Source organism: Pygocentrus nattereri, chromosome 30, assembly GCF_015220715.1.
Source record: "Pygocentrus nattereri isolate fPygNat1 chromosome 30, fPygNat1.pri, whole genome shotgun sequence".
Taxonomy (NCBI): domain Eukaryota; kingdom Metazoa; phylum Chordata; class Actinopteri; order Characiformes; family Serrasalmidae; genus Pygocentrus; species Pygocentrus nattereri.
The window spans coordinates 13,359,000-13,375,603 of record NC_051240.1 but is presented as its reverse complement, the minus strand read 5'-3'; the positions used below and the strand labels follow the sequence as shown (position 1 = coordinate 13,375,603).

General features: G+C 39.8%; 2 protein-coding genes across 5 annotated transcripts in view; one reads left to right on the top strand and one right to left on the bottom strand.

Moving 5' to 3' along the window:
- Nucleotides 1-1,081: 1,081 nt before the first annotated feature.
- zgc:112416 (uncharacterized protein LOC550509 homolog) lies at nucleotides 1,082-5,639 on the bottom strand. Its single transcript, XM_017703634.2, has 9 exons — nucleotides 5,525-5,639; nucleotides 5,291-5,339; nucleotides 4,837-4,910; nucleotides 4,436-4,612; nucleotides 3,933-4,044; nucleotides 2,859-2,986; nucleotides 2,571-2,746; nucleotides 1,295-1,320; nucleotides 1,082-1,192 (listed from the first exon to the last, which is right to left on the bottom strand). Exons 1-8 carry the CDS (start codon nucleotides 5,579-5,581, stop codon nucleotides 1,296-1,298), a joined length of 798 nt encoding a protein of 265 aa, XP_017559123.1. The 5' UTR covers nucleotides 5,582-5,639; the 3' UTR covers nucleotides 1,082-1,192; nucleotide 1,295.
- Nucleotides 5,640-8,913: 3,274 nt separating this feature from the next.
- pcnt (pericentrin) overlaps nucleotides 8,914-16,604 on the top strand; it is a 50,124-nt gene continuing 42,433 nt past the window's right edge. For all 4 annotated transcript variants that reach the window (XM_037536439.1, XM_017703671.2, XM_017703670.2 and 1 more), the window contains exons 1-4: nucleotides 8,914-9,089; nucleotides 13,828-14,001; nucleotides 15,243-15,434; nucleotides 16,216-16,365. In XM_037536439.1, the coding sequence (XP_037392336.1) occupies nucleotides 9,042-9,089; nucleotides 13,828-14,001; nucleotides 15,243-15,434; nucleotides 16,216-16,365 (564 nt within the window). In that variant the 5' untranslated portion in view covers nucleotides 8,914-9,041. The remainder of the gene's footprint in view (nucleotides 9,090-13,827; nucleotides 14,002-15,242; nucleotides 15,435-16,215; nucleotides 16,366-16,604) is intronic.

Below are 16,604 nucleotides of genomic sequence, written 5' to 3'. Positions count from 1 at the left end.
ACATGTAAAAACGAAAGAAGCGCAAAACCAGAGCACCAATCAGGGCCCAGCGGTCTCTTTGTTTAGAGCTGGTTTTGACCTGTTGGTCATACCGACCCAGTGCAGCACGCGGTTCAACGTCAGCGCAGCAGCGTAAAACTTTGGGAGAGTCTGTTCAACATAAATGATGAACTAACCTAACTTTGTGTAAATAGAGCACAATATAGAATATGTCCACATATGCAGTCGAGACTGACGCGGCTTTTTTCTGAATTTCTACAAACACCATTTCATTTTATAGTAAATGAGTTTGGACTGGTTTATGTTTATGAACAGACGCCTACAGATCAACATAGTAAAGGAGCTCATCTGTGATCCTGAGTTTAAAGCCAGTTTTTATTCAACTTAAACTTGGAACTAAGTTGTAAATAAATCTGAAACTGAAACTTTGCTTGTGTGTAAAAAGTGATTTCAGAGCCACTCGGTTCTCCCTGATGGAAACTGTTTACCTTCAGTGTTTTGTGCTTATGATCATTTTAATAGATGTCAGCGTCACTAATTAATGACGTTCTATTAAAAGACTGGTTTACCAAGAGAGACGCTGGAGGACTTTCACCTGAAATGAGTTCATGAAGAGAGTCATATTTAATCTTTTAGTACTTTTACTTTATACTTAAGTACATTTGAAGGTAAATACTTTTGTACTTTTACTCAAGTGGAGGTCTAAAGGGAGGAACTTCTGTTTTTACTGGAGTAATATTTTACCTTGGATATCTCTACTTTAACTCAAGCACATGATTTGTTTATGTCACCCACTGCTTTTTTATTTATTTATTTACCATTTATGTTAATGAATGATTCTTACATTGCTGAATGTGTATATGATGTGCCTTTTCTTTTCATGTATTTAATCATTTATTTATTTTCCATGTTGTAAATCAAATTGCCAATTGTAATGTATGTTTGCCAAATCTCTGGCTCACTTAATTCTTTACTGGACATTTGCAGCTACTAACTGTATGAGTTTCCCCTGATATGGCATATAACATCTGGTAACATACAATAAGCATTGATTGATGACAAACAACAAATCAATCTTAAAACACAGCTTTATTCTATGGTATAATTCAGTCACAAGAACATTTTTCAGCCTGCAGTGTGTGTTTGTCCTGTAAGTTCTGTTCTTCATTGAAGTTGAGAGAAGCACAGGAGGCTGAGAGGGATAAACAGAAGATCTTATCAGTATCAGAGGCAGAGCACAAATTTGAATATGTTTGAATAAATACATTTGGTTTTATAATCCTTGTGCATTTACCTCACTTCAGTCCAGCAATGGTCATTCTGTAGGATGTCAGTAAAGCACAACAAAACATCTTTTTATCTTTTAGCACAGCTTTTAACGTAAAATGACTATTTGTATTGTTATTAGGCCTGAGATTATGCATTCACACATAAATACCTGAGACTGATTAACTGATTTGTGAATGAACTTTCATAAAGGTGCATTACTGTCATTAGAGTTAACACTATATTGCCTAGGTAAAGGACAACACTACAGATTATAAACATTTTTTGAATAATGAAATTGTTAAGATGTAAATGAGGTAATTCAGAGAGGTCTAATATGAAATGCTCCATTCTAGAAAAAATCACTTAATTAGTACTGTCCACAATGATGGTGATAGGAACCAGACATGTGAAGTGTTATGTGTCTCTAAAACAGAGGTCTGTAATTTAAAAGGTCCAGTCAAAGAAAATTTCCTCAAGCAAAGGTCCGGAACCTCATAGTGTCTGGCTTGAATTGTGTTTCAGTGCCATATACTTTAAACTGAAGTAGTAGTTATATCAACATCTTATGTAGTTAACAACTGAATGTTGAGTCAAATTCAGTCAGATTTCAACAAAAATTTCTCTTTTAGAGCACACCATGCAAAATAATCCAGCTCACTTTCTTCTCTGACTGCTGTTTCTTGCCTCGTCCCTCCCCTGTGTGGCGCCACTCACTCTGGATTTTTACAGCACATGCGATTGGTCTGGGAGTTTCCTGGGCCACTAATCACCTGGTCGAAATTAAATAATTCTCCTTAATTTATCTGTTATAGGCCCAGGACTGCATAGGGCAGCATCTGGGTCTGGACTCAGACCGCGGTCCGACCTATTAGTGACCTCTGTTGTAAAAGCTAAAATTATCATGTGAAATGTTTACCAATGCGTTACTTGGTGCCTGAGACATTGTTTTATGATCGTCTTGAGATAAAGCTTTGGCCCGGGATATTTTTTTAAACCTCTCTTCATTGAAGTACAAGGCCATTATGAGGCAAAATACTCCCGAAAGAGTTTTTTCTCTGATTTACCACTATTTTAAAATGATCAGCATTACATACATAAATAAGAAGATATTTATGGGTTTGCTGGTCTTTTGGACAGCAAATAAAATGGCTGTATTTGTGTTGTAAGTATTGTGGTTCCTATCACCACCACTGTGAAAAAGATTTACCTTTCATATATTAAAATCTGCATTATGGGTAAAAAATTAGTGGAATTCTTCTTTAAACTGGTCAATTTTAATTGCATGCTATGTTGACTCTTACGGGTTTAGGGCAGGAAGAGTCACAGGGCCAGTTACATGATGAATGGATGGCTGATAGGCTCCGCCCCGTCCTGCCGGCCAAGCTGAGTAACTACTGGGAGGGATGGGAGGGAGCGGTGGAGGGCTGTAGTGATGATGATGATGAATGGCCCCTCCCCTGGGCTTTATAAAGCTCTCCTTCACACCATACAAGTACATATCCTCAATTAACTTGTGTTGATATGTAATAAACAATCCAGCTCTATCAAATATGATCAGAATGATGGTAAACAGAATAGGGGAAGGTCACCTGGCCTGTGTACGGACTCCCTGGACCACTCTGAGCGAAGGCCATTGGAGGAAGTGCCTTTAGCATCATGTTATGCATAATGATCTGGTGCATCTGAGCATTCTGCATTAACATCAACTCCACCATGTCTGAGAATCAAATTAATTTAAATTATAGTCACAGTCAAACTGACCCACTACTCAACAAGATTTTCATTACGCATCAACAGGTCACTAGTATGAGTGGTCACTAGAATGGACGATGATCTGTGTAGCCTGGTATTATCACTCAGTATTGTTATTTTTATTTACTCTCTTGTTGTGTGACATGCACATTGAAAAACATTAAACCAATCAATTCAACGCAATTGAACCAAAAGTTGTTTGCTGTAAGTAGGTGTACAGTTAGAGTCTGTAGCCCATCTGTTGCCATACATCATTAGTGGTCAGTTTCTGTCTGCAGAGCTGCACCTGACTGGATATTTTTGAGCAGTGGACCACTCTCAACTTAGCTGTGACACTGACAAGTGTAAAACCCCAGCAACACCACTGTGTCTGATACACTCGTACCAGCTAGGGGCATAACCAGTAGGTGGTTGGGGTGACCAGTGCCTCTCTAGCATGATGCATGGCAGCCTTTCATGACTCCTCAATTATGGAAAGTGAGACAGTCAACCATCATTAGTCACGCATCATCAATAAAGCACCAATTACATAATATATTTTATATTTATAAATTTATCTCTGCTGTCAGAAGAAAACCTCATATTTCTGCTGTTTTTGTTTGTTTGCTTTTCACTTTTTCACATAATTCGAAAATGTTACCCTTTACATCATGTGTAAATTTCATGATGAATGGACCAAAAGAAACAGCCCAAAATGACTGAATGAAAAAAGTCTGGTTCCATTGGCTTACAATAAAAGTATTGGTTTACAATAAAAGTATATATAATATCCGACTAATAGTGGTCCTGTGGTCAGAAACTGAGCAATGATGACTGAAATATTGTACATGATAACAGATGGATACAGCGGAGCTATGTGGAGCACAGTGGAAAGGAGGTGTAGCTTGTGAGATGGAAAGCGAGTGCGTTACCTTCTTTAATGCTTCCTGATCTATGTGGGACAGGCTGGGGGGGTGGAATCTGCGCTATTAGGGGCTGCTGCTGAGGCAGCTGCTGGATAATGGTGGCGGGCTGCTGGGGAATCTACAGAGTAAAAGAGACAAAAGAGACAAAAATTCTGTCCATTATAAACTGATAAGGATGGATAAGGATCAGTGTAATAACTGTAGTGACTTGATTTCATTGTGTATTCGCAACTGACAAACATTTTCAGTATGTTTACAAATATATAAAATGTCCACACTGTGCCACCCCTCAAGTGAACTTCCCTCTTAAAAAAATGTTTTTTCTTAAGAAATGGTTCTTCAGATTGATGGAGAATGTGTTGTATTCTCCTGAGTTCCACTGTGGAGAACACAGTTCCACTGCTTCACCACAATGGCTGAACTTTAACATAGCTAAACCCACTGATCAAAACGGATGTCTGGGTGCTTTTGGACATCATAGAAATATTGTGAAAGGTACATTGTCTCACAGTGTGCTGGATGATTCTTGGAGGTGGTGGAGGTGGAAGAGGAGCAGCGGGAGGAGCAGCAGGAGAAGGTGACTGATAGATATGAACAGGAGGAGCAGGTAAAGAGTCGTAATGCTGGTGTCTGCGGGGTCCAGCCCACGTATGCGGCCTTCCAAGCTCCTCTAACACATGCTGCTCCTGTCTCAGACAGACAGACACACACACACACATGCACACAGAAACACCAATATAAAACATAAAGCAGGCCCGGCTGCTAATATACTATAGGGTTCATAGTGTGAAACAGGCTGCATATTATTACTAGCCATCACAATGTGGCCATGCTGACTGCAGAGTCAGAGTAACAGGTCACGTAGTAAGTATTATCTGTAGTGCCGTTAATGGTGAGGCGATGGTGGTACCCTCAGTCTTCGCAGCAGGTCTCTCTTACGTCTCAGAGCGCTGTGTAATGCGTCTGTCTGTCCGTCATAACTTCCTGTCACAAAACAATGAGTTTGCAAGTCATAGGAGGGCAAATACTTTGAGTAATCATATTTTTGATCACCATTTGATCATTTTCTGACCACCCCAGAGTCCAGACCACAACATCACTGAATGTGTTTGGGATTTCTTTTATCATAAGAAGCAGAAAATGCAACCAACTTCTAAGACTGATCTTTTTAAACTGCGTAAAAACATCCCTGCAGATTTCTTTGAAAAACTAAATGAATGCAAGCTGTAATAAATACATAGTGCACACATTAAACACAAAAAAATTCTGTTACAAATATTTTCTGCTTTTTTCTTGATGCTGAAAATAAACTAAACAACTTCTGCACAGTAAAGTACAAAGAAAGGATTCAGGGCAGACATTACTCATGGAAAGTGCAGAAGCTCCTCTTTCATCTCTCTCATTCTCCAGTCTCTAATGTCAGACAAAAAAAAAGGATATCAAATCATCAGCTGCATATATGAAACACAAGGTAAAGCAACACAGAGATGTTTGGCAATACCTGATACAGGGATGCTTAATGACAGATTATAAATAACCGTATTGTTAATAAACAGGGATTTACATGTTATTGTATAGAATAAATGAACTTCTCTCACCTTTTCCAGCAGCTTTAGCTTCAGTCGAGTCATTTGGTCAATCGTTGGATCCACCATTGTCGCAAACTTGTTTTTTTATTCTATGAATTACACGAAATCAGTCACATAATGTGTAAGATTATAACACATACTTTTGTCTAACATGCATCAAATCCAATGTTTCTGTTAAACCGCCGAGTGCAATTCATGTTTCCTCACATGCCAGTGTTTGTTTTATTTATCTTGGTTGCCAGAAACATACGTGTGTTCCTGAGATGGGCCCTGCCCTGTACACCTGTTGCCATGTTACAAGCCAAGCTGTCCTTGAATGAGATACGTAGTTCTAGACTTTACAGGTAAAAGACTCTGATTGGAGGTCTGTTGTATGATCATTGACTACTAGTCAAAAGTGTGGAACAAAGAGTCTGAATGTGTGTTTTCCAGAATTGTGAAGACAGTCTAAAGGCTTGTGCTTAAATGTCTGAAGCCTTAAGTGTGTGAAGGTGCTCAGGAGAGTGGAAAGCTGAATCAGTGCAAGTCTAAAGTCATATTTCCTTGTTTAAAGGCCACATTTCCTGCTCTGTTCTTGTATTTGAATGTGTTTTGGAGACCACTTACAATGGTTAGGTGGGTCTATGTACCAAAAAAATCATAATTCATTTTTACATGACCTTAGTATGACCTTTCCTTTTAGAATTAAATAAACTGTTTTTTGTAACCGTGCCTTTAAGACTGATGTATGTAAATGAGCTGTTTTCTGATTGGCTGGTCTATATTGCACCTCATTCAAAAAGCAATCTGACCACTCCTTGTTCAGCAGCTGAAGTGCTGCTGGCTGAATAGGTGTGGTACGCATGAGTTTGTGTCAAATTACATGTTTTGTTGATATTCTGAGTGAAAATAAATGAACTCATTCTCTACAGAGAACACACTTCTGCTCATTTTAATGCACAATTACTGTTTATATGCTGAATGTGCCATGCTGGGGAAAAAAATGAAAAACAAAATGAGGCATGTACAAAAATTGTGGCACATTTTATATTGTGTGCTTTGTTCTTTCCCAATACGTTAAACTCAGCATGTAAATAGATACTGTGCACTTAAACTTGCAGAAAAAAACAGATTTGATTATGTTCTCTAGCTGATTCTCTAGGTGGCTAGCTGATTGCTGCTTGCTGATTGGCTGCCAGCGTCCTGCGTTCTGATTGTCACCTGAATCCAAAGTATTTGTCCAGTAGTGTTGATGGGTTGCTGAAATCAGTTCGTCGTGAGGTTTCTGCAGTTTCTGGGTATAAAGCGACCTGCTGAGCTGGTTGGTCATGTAGAGAGAAGTGTGGAAACTTTTGAAAAAGTGAACTTAGTAGTAAGTCAATATATATTTTTAAAACCATTCATGGCAGAAAGGCACGTACAGGATGCTATGATGCAAAATAGAAGCCAAAGTACCCAAATCTTACTCTACCACTATTTTATAATAATGTATAAAACTCAGAAAACATGTACAGGTTCATTAATAGTTTAGTTAAATAAAATTGATTGCAACATTTGTGTTTGACTTGTATTTGTAAGGCAAAACAGTCACCAAAGAAAACTCATTTTTTCAGATTTATGGCTATTTTACCTTAAAACTGAGAAGGTTTGTGTAGTTTCAGTGGTGGCTTTAGATAATGAATAAAATGGCTATATTTGTGTTGTAGACATCATGACTCCTGGTTCCTATCATTACCACTGTAAAGACCAGTGGTGGGCAGTAACTAAGTAAATGTAATTAGTTACTGTACTTAAGTATTTTTTTGTGTATCTGTACTTTACTTAAGTTTTTTCATTCTGGGTGACTTTTGACTTTCACTCCACTACATTTCAGAGTCTAATATCCGACTTTTTCCTCCGCTACATTTTGAGAAATCTGTCGTTCCTTTTGGTTTCTGTGTGTATAAAAACGTCGCAAAACAAAAGAAGCGCAAAGCCAGAGCACCAATCAGGGCCCAGCGGTCACTTTGTACTGAGCTTGTTTTGACCTGTTGGTCATACCGACCCAGTGCAGCACACGGTTCAACGTCAGCGCAGCAGCGTAAAACTTTGGGAGCACATGCGTCACCTAAACGATGAACAAACCTAACTTTGTGTAAATAGAGCCCAATATAGAAATATGTCCACATACGCAGTCGAGACTGACGCGGCTTTTTTCTGAATTTCTACAAACACCATTTCATTTTATAGTAAATGAGTTTGGGCTGGTTTATGTTTATGAACAGAGGCCGACAGATCAACATAGTAAAGGAGCTCATCTGTGATCCTGAGTTTAAAGCCAGTTTTTATTCAACTTAAACTTGGAACTAAGTTGTAAATAAATCTGAAACTGAAACTTTGCTTGTGTGTAAAAAGTGATTTCAGAGCCACTCGGTTCTCCCTGATGGAAACTGTTTACCTTCAGTGTTTTGTGCTTATGATCATTTTAATAGACGTCAGCATCACTAATTAATGACGTTCTATTAAAAGACTGGTTTACCAAGAGAGACACTGGAGGACTTTCACCTGAAATGAGTTCATGAAGTTCATGAAACATCAGAGCCAGAATTAATCTTTTAGTACTTTTACTTTTGATACTTAAGTACATTTGAAGGCAAATAATTTTGTACTTTTACTCAAGTTGAGGTCTAGAGTAAGGACTTCTACTTTTACTGGAGTAATATTTTACCTTGGGTGTCTCTACTTTAACTCAGGTACATGATTTGTGTGTTTCGTCCACCTCTGGTAAAGGCATCTGAGTCTTTAGGTTCCTCTACAGTGAACCATTGCCCGTCAAACCGTTCTGAATGACTTTGTTTACACCTCAAAGGACTGAATTATTCAGAAATTTTGAAAAAAATGGGTGGAGTTCCCCTTTAACACCAATCCCCTCTGGGGTCGTTGTGCAAAAGGTGCCTGTGCAACCGAAGCCAAACACTTTGTCGTGGATTCAGGCCTTTATGAGAGAAGTTTCCCGTTGAGACTGTGAAGCGGCTGAGCCGCTATTGGTTAAACTGATTTCCCCGCGTCTGCGCGCGCCTTTTCCTATAGGCGGTGTGGGCGGCGCCCATTCGACCAGTCCACAACGAGATTGGCCGTTTGAGAGCTTGTGTGTGAATATAAATATAGAAGTCGATCCCCAAACAGTACACAGATCTGTCCTTGGAATGATTACAGCGCACGGTTCTCACACAGTTTGTTTATTTTTATGTCATGTTTTTATATAATTTGCGTCAGACTTTGCGTATAAAGAGAGGAGGGTTTTTAACGGCACAGGTGCGTGGACCCCGAGCGACGATTTGATTGGCTACAGTGTTTGTGTCCGTCGATTTGATTGGCTACTAGGTGAGGAGAACTTCATAAGGGCGGGGCTAACAGCGCTTCGCGGCCATGTTGAAATGTGTACTGACAGTTATTCCGGAGCGAGAATCGTCTGAACTTGGAAACGAGGCTTGTGGCTGTTTTAGCAGCGAAATCTCCGGACTGCGCTAAAATTATCGTTCCTCTATGAGCTCAGCTGACTCGAGAGATGGACCAAGATGAAAGGCGACGGAAACTAGAGGCCGGGAGAGCAAAGGTGGGTAAAAAGTGCTAACCTTAGTCTGGCTAGCTAGCTTCAGGTTAGCTGTGTTTGCTAACTAACTTTGGTGCCGCTAACCTGTTAGCCGGGTCGGTTGTTTGGCTCGGTTCTGCAAACTCGCCTGCTAACTGACCAGAACGACCGTTTCACCCCGGCTGCTGGCGCTGGAGAGCTCTGTTCGTTTGCTTTTTGCGCACCTCTGATACGGCTAGCTTGCTAAGTAGCCTTATGCTAGACGTGAAATGTGAAGGCAGCTTGTTTGTGCTCGCATTAAGTTTTGGCGAATATCTTGCGCGTCACCGTTGTTTGCGGTCAGAATCGCTCCCATAAAAAAAGGAAACCTCGGGTTGTGCAGTAAACCCGCTTCGTGATGGGCGTCTGAACCCGTACAAATGCAGTAACTCAAGCGGATATATGGTCATTCAGTACGAAGTTTTAGGATGCAAATTAAAGGGGTGTTCCGCCAATTTTTCAAAATTTCTGACCCGTTCGGACTTTGAGATGTAAAGAGAGGCATTCAGAGTGGTGTGATTTGAAACGGTTACTTGTAGAGAAACTTGGGCTCAATTTCTTTACAGTGGTGGTGATGGGAACTGGGGGTCACGAGTTATACAGCACTAATAAGCCCTTTTATTTGTTATTTAAAACCAGCAGTTAATCTAGGTTACATGGCGTGTTCATAATGGTCAAAGAGTCATATATTAAAAAAAAAAAAAAGGGTTTCTCGGGGCTGCTTTGACTCAACGTCTTTCATGTAAGCTACTGTCATAATCAGTGTGTCAGACATCACTTAACATGTATTTAACCATTTTGTATGATTGGCTTAATGTGAGCAGACTTTGAGAGGCATTAAACTCTTCAGACCTGTTGTTTTTATCACCGCCACTGCGGACAATTTAGTTTTTAAAGAACGTAGCCTTTCACATCAAACCGTTCTCCATCACTGTTTACATCTAAATCATTTAGCTTAATTATGTAGAATTTGAGAGGTTGGTGGAGTTCCCCTTTAAGCGTCGTTGGATAACGTCAGGGGAATTCAGTGTCCGCGTCGCTAGTGAACGTGATTCCTGATTGTCCGTTAGCTTCTCTGGTTACAGTCCTCCGAGAGTCTCATAAACCTGGTTGAAAATTAGACATTGACGGGGCAAATGTTCGTTGTTCGTTGCTGGTATTTGTTGCATCTGGCCAACAAAGTGTTCAGTGTTCAGGTGGTATTTTGTTTGTGGGGGAAAGGGGGCTTTAGTTTTACTGTAATCACCACCAGAATGCATCACATTCAGATGATCACCTGGTCTGGCAGGTCTTAAATGTTCGGGTATAAGCTGATGGCGCAGCTGGGTTTCTTGTGTGTCCTGAGAGCCAGAGTAGACGTGCTCAGAAAGCCGTTTTATAAAGGATGAACTGAACTGTCAGTTCAGTGTGATATAACTGATGACACAACAGCATATGTTGCTCTCTTTAATGAAGTTGCTTAAATAAAGGTTTAACTGAGTTAATAAGAGTCTGTGAAGTTGATGTGACGACTCCAGGCGTAGGTGTCTGGGGTTTGTGTGGGGCAAAATAAAGTGAAGGTCACAGCAGCAAATCATTACCTGGCAAATGTAATTGAATTCTTTCATTCCAAAGCTTTGAATTTACATATTTGAAGAATGCAAATGCAGTTAATTAGAATTTGATAGAAGTGATTTGTTCTTTAGTTTATTTTGAAAGGGCCCAAATCATGGAAAGCCAAAGTTTCCACTGATTTTTCTGCAATTCTGCCTTTTTTTTAAAAGGCTGTATTGTAAACAGGTAGTAGCGCTGTTGCCTCGTGGCAAGAAGGGCCTGGGTTCGATTCCCTGGCCGGGCGACCAGGCTCCTTTCTGTGTGGAGTTTGTATGTTCTCCTCGTGTCTGCATGTTCACTCCATTTTCCTCCCATGGTCCAAAGATATGTGGTCAGGCCATTTGGACATGTTAATTGCCCCTAGGTGGGAGTGTGTGAGAGACAGACATATACATTCGGTCTGCCCTGTAATGGACTGGCGACCTGTCCGGTGTGTATAGTGCCTTCCGCCCGATGTCAGCTGGTATAGTCTCCGGCGCCCCCCAGAAGGAAAGCGCGCGTGTGTGTGTGTGTGTGTTGTAAACAAACTCATTCATAGAGTTTTGATGTGAAATACTCCATTCTAGCCAAGTTGTTCACATTGGTGATGAACCAAATGTTTGAAGAGTTGAATGGCTCTGAAACCTACGTTATACACGTTTGTATAAAGTTATACAAATATGCTCCCTGATGCCTGAGACACTGCTTCTCATTAATGTTGGAAAACGATTTTAGTCTAAAACATTGTATAAAGTACATTCATGATGGAGGGGTTCATGCAGGGCTGTATAAGGCAAAACAATTCCCAAACTAAACTTTTTTGTTTGGATTTCCCACCAGCAAACCATTATCAACATTACATGTAAAAACTCAGACGTTTACATTTGGGACGATGAATAAAATGGCTGTATTTGTGACTTTGCAACACCTGGTTCTCATCACCACCACTGTGAAATGAGTCAGTTTCGAAACGCACTTAAAACCTTAACATCTGAACAGCAAGTACATCAGTGAAATTTGCCTTTAGCTCTGCGGTTTAAATGGCCACTTAGCTGCACAAACAGCTTGTTTTGAATTAGTTTTTGAAAACCATTACATTTGTGTATCCACTTGTATGATGACTGTTTAGCCCTGCTCATATGCTTTAAAGATATGAGAAGTGTTATAGCCCAGGCTGTTTGTTTACATTAGGAACAATACATGGCAGCCAATCAGAATAGGGATCGTTTACATATCAGTCTTAAAGGCACAGCAACTAAAACTGCCTGTTTAACTGTAAGGATTTTGTAAAATTGGCTGTAAAATTAATGTTCATGAAGGAAAAAAATCATGGTCATGGCTTTGTAGTCCTATAGATGGCACACTTGCCCTTTTAAGGCACTAGACCTAGCCATTAGACCACTGAACATTTCAGATTGCTGGGTGTTGGTACATGCTCCTAAGATTGCCCCATTTTTGTCTTTTTCTTTTTAATTAAATGTTTCCTGTTTTTTTTTTTTTTTTTTTGTATGTGTTTGTTTTAATATCATTTAATGGCTTTTAGTTTAATGCTGATCTGTAAAATTAAGAAATGTCTTCAAGATTAGGGTCTGGGAAATATGATTGTTTATGGCCAATACTGATTTTAAGGTGGGCGACGATATTAGCGTACTTAATTTGGAGTGAAGCTACTCAGAATACTCTGATTTTAAGTTTCTGCTCATCACCTCTTATTTCATTAGACCTAGTCATAAAAAGACATGGTATAGATGGATTCTGTGTTCTTGTAAAACCTTCCATGGTGTATTCAGCTTCACTGGTTCAGCCTGTATTATCTTGTAGTTAAACAGAATGTGCCTCATAATGAGCTTCCCAAGGATCTGCCCCATCATCAGAGGCCATGTTGAAAGCCTCAGCGCGTCTCATCAGCAGAGACTGATGATGCTGCGAGTTGCTAATATTAGCTGATGTTCTTGGCTCACAACAAGATGATGGTCTGCTTCTGCCTACAGATGTCCAATGTTACTGAGGGCTCTTAGTGTATTTAGTACAATTTGAATATTATGAGCAGGTTTAAAAAAAAGTCTTAAGCTGCCACACCTGCACCTTCTGGTTGAATCTACAAACACACTTAAATGAACAGTGGTTCTTATTCTAAGTATATCAAATTACACATGCATAAAACTGACGTACATGTGACCGACTTAGTTGCTGTTTGTGGTTCATGCTTGAGGCTCCAGCTGCAGCTGTGTGTGATCTGATATGACAGTGGGTCTGGGATAAACTGGCTGTGCACATATTTGCTGAAAGGAGGGCGCATGTAATCTAACGGAACTGCCTGCTCTTCTAGGCTAATTCGTGCCTTTTTCTGGTAAAATCTGGGTCAGTAGTGCAAGAGATCCTGGGGCAGTTCTGGGCGGTAACTCTGTTTGACCATGTTTTGGTCTGCTTGTTTACATGAGTGATTTGCATGATTTGCTCCACCCTTTTTTTTCTTTTCTTTTTTTTCTTTCTACATTTCCAGCATTTGACTTCTAGGATCTTGCAAACTAATTTCTCGCTAGAAATTGTGGAATTTTATTGATGGATGGACTGATGCTGAGTGACTGGTGCTGTTACTGAATAAGTCCATGGGTGCATGGGCGTGTCGTGATGTAAACAGGGTTAGGGATGCGCACCATCTACGGGGGCCTCTTTCCGATGTGCTCTAATCTGGAGTAAGCTGCTTAAAGAAGCTGTGATGAGATGGGTTGTAGATGGGAGTGTTCAGCCAGATTTCTGTGAAATGTAAGGGGAAAATTCCATGGTTTTTCTCTGGGCTGGTTGAGAGATTGGAAATGGCATCTTTTCTAGACATGCGGACCTCTAGGAGCTGAAGATCTCTGCTGCTCCGAAAGGAGGACCCTTGTGGATTCTTCAGATTGTTTGCTTCCAGTGATGGACTTCCAGTTTTTCTAAGATGAGGCTGCCTTCTGCTGCTTTTTTTGCCTCTGGCATGACCCTTTCTTTTAGAAAATCAGGAAATGCATAGATGCAGGCATGTCGGTGGGCAGTGTCGTCTTCACTTTTGACCTGGCTGATCCTTAATCTAAGACAGCATGTTGATCGTGTATTCCTGCTACTTCGTCCTGACATATCTCTCCTTCTACTTGTCCCTCAACTTGTGGCGCAGCTTGCGCACTATAGACAGCGGCGCGCGAAAGGTGACGGTGCGAATGCGCAGAAAAAGACGCCGAAGAGGAAGAGCCAGACTGTCCAGACGAATGACCGTTCAGCACAAGAGCACCACCTAGAGGAGCCCCAAACTGACCTCTCCCATGAACAGGATGGCAAGGAAGATTCAGAGGTTTGATTCCACATAATCCTCTATATTGGCTTAGTTTTAGGGGCTTTTTTGTTATGTTTAAATTCAGGTTATTAAAGTGTACCCCTTGTTTAACAAATTTAACTGATTTTCCACTCTTGAGCTGATCAGCCAAGACGTGTTTTGTGCTAAAATTTTGCTAATATCTTTGCCAAATATCTTGTGATTGTGTATTTGTTTGTTTATGTCGATATATGAAGTTAAACCAACAAAAAAGATTTAGTTAAAAGGCATGGTTATACCATATTTAAGGTAAAAGTAGAATCTCATGCTTTACAGTAATATTCTGCTCTCAAACTATCTAAAATGATTACCCCGTCGTTAGAGGCGTGTTGTAAAATGGCACAGTAATTGCACAGTAGTACTAACTAAAAAGTGGCTTATCCTCAGTCTGCATCACCTGGCGATTGCTGTAAGTACATGACCGGCATCCTGCCATATGTGGAGCTACTGGTGGTCCAGCATCCAGCTGAAGCATTTCCTGTGTGTTTGTGTAAATGTAGGCAGCGGAGGCTCGTTTGTGCAGAAAATGTGGTCTTCGTATTCATAATCAGACAGTGATTTTAATATGAATTTTTATTTTATTCTTTTAGTATACTCACTCAACTCTACCCTATGGTGCCTCTGTTTGAATTGCATTAGCCACATCTTTAGTCAGCTTGCATGTAGTGATGCCAAATTGAGTTCAGAAAAGTAAACCTGGTTAAAAATGACTTACCCTTCTTTTAGCTACACTTCTGTCTGTTTTATAGGTCATAGTGAGTCAGGCAATGTTCTAAATCACACTGCCTTTCTTGCCACTGAATTAAGATCTGGATGCAGGTTTGAGGGGGTTGAGATATGGATCGGTTAGGGTGACTGTTTGCTTTGTTTTTGTTAGCACTGTTAGCCTAGCATCTCCAGTTCTAAAGACTAAACTAAAAAGGTCAAAAGTTGGACACCAAACATGTCTTGACTGATCAGATGAATTTGGGGTAAAGTGGGAAAGTGTTACTTATATTTATATATATTTATATTATAAATATATTATATATCATTTTTTTTTTTTTTTTTTTTGCACCAAACTGTTCTTTAACAAGAGAATGTTTTACTGGATGAGAATCTGTCTGCATGTATCTTGTAGTACAGGGATATAGCAGTCAGCAACAGTAAAATTGCTTGATGTTTTGTCATAGTAATGCCTGCAGAGGTAAACATGCACATATTTGTGACTAATGCTCCAGGAGTCCTTATGTCCTGATGGCATCACTGGTGATCCCGTAGCCTGTCAGTATAGAAGGGAGACAGATGAAGCAGATGCAGATGCCCTGGGATGGAGCCTTCCTGGTGACGAGGTTACAGCAGAGCAGCCTGTTCAGATGCAGGACCTTCTTGGAGAAATTATAGTTACGCACACTAGCAAAGAACAGCTCAAGGTATACAGTATATTAAATATATTTGCCACCTTGTGTGCCTACTTACATATTTATTTGCTATATGTACCTTGAATAAGCTGCTGGTCTCATTCCAGCTACAACAAAGCAATTTGTGTTGATGAATATACTGTACTGAAAAATTGTACAGAGGTTCAAAATGCCAGTGCCCAAAAATAGCGCACACAGACATGATTTTCTAAACTAGGTTAGATGTTTGTTCATACGGACTAATTTGTGTTCATGCTACATGCTCCTCTGAAAAACTAAAGCAACCATCTGTACATTTCTAGGCATAATTAGTTCGATTTCTTTTTGCTTCATTCCCCTAGTTTTCATAAATCCCTTCTCAAAGGATCGTGTGATGATTCTGGGAAGTTTTAATTAGAGCAGTTCTTCTGAAGTATGACCATTCCACCCACTCTTAAAAGAATTATGGATTTTTTTGCTTTAATGATGCTTTACTGGTAACAAAATTGAGATTTTAAACCCTTGATCTTTGGGGGAAAGGGTTTTGGAATAGCAGGATTATTCATGTGTAAATATCTATTAATATTACTGGATGTAGCATGAAGATAGTTGTGGGCTAAATCGTATGAATAAAAAATAAAAATGCATTATAATCAATATATTTGATGCAGTCAGAAATTTGGCTCTTAGCCTGTCACTTTGCTTAATATATTTACCTGTTTTGGTAAGCAAAACATGTATAAGTGTCTAAGACATAGTGCTTGGTAGAAAATTGTATATTCTATATTTTTGAATTAGTGTTTTTTTCTTGCAGCAGTTACAGGCTGCAGTGGAAAAGCGGAATGAGATCATTTCACAGCTGAGTATTAACCTGCAGGCAGCGCTAATGAGCAGAGACCAGGTGCAGCTGGAAGCCCAGCAGTTGACTGGCCAAATACAGGAACTGCAGCAGCAGCTACAACAGGTAGGGTTTAGAAACCAGCCTTACAGCAGGTTGGTTAGGGGCTCTAATCCTACAGTTGCTAGAAGGGTCTCAACTTTACAGCCGTACGCTGGTATGATTTTATTTACAATGATATCTGCTGTTAACCTGCCAGGTTACCTAATAAACCTTATTATTCATGTAAATTGAAGATTCCCAAAAATTAAAATCTTTTGTATTATGCAGGATAAAACAAATAAAGTACAACATGGCCTAGCATA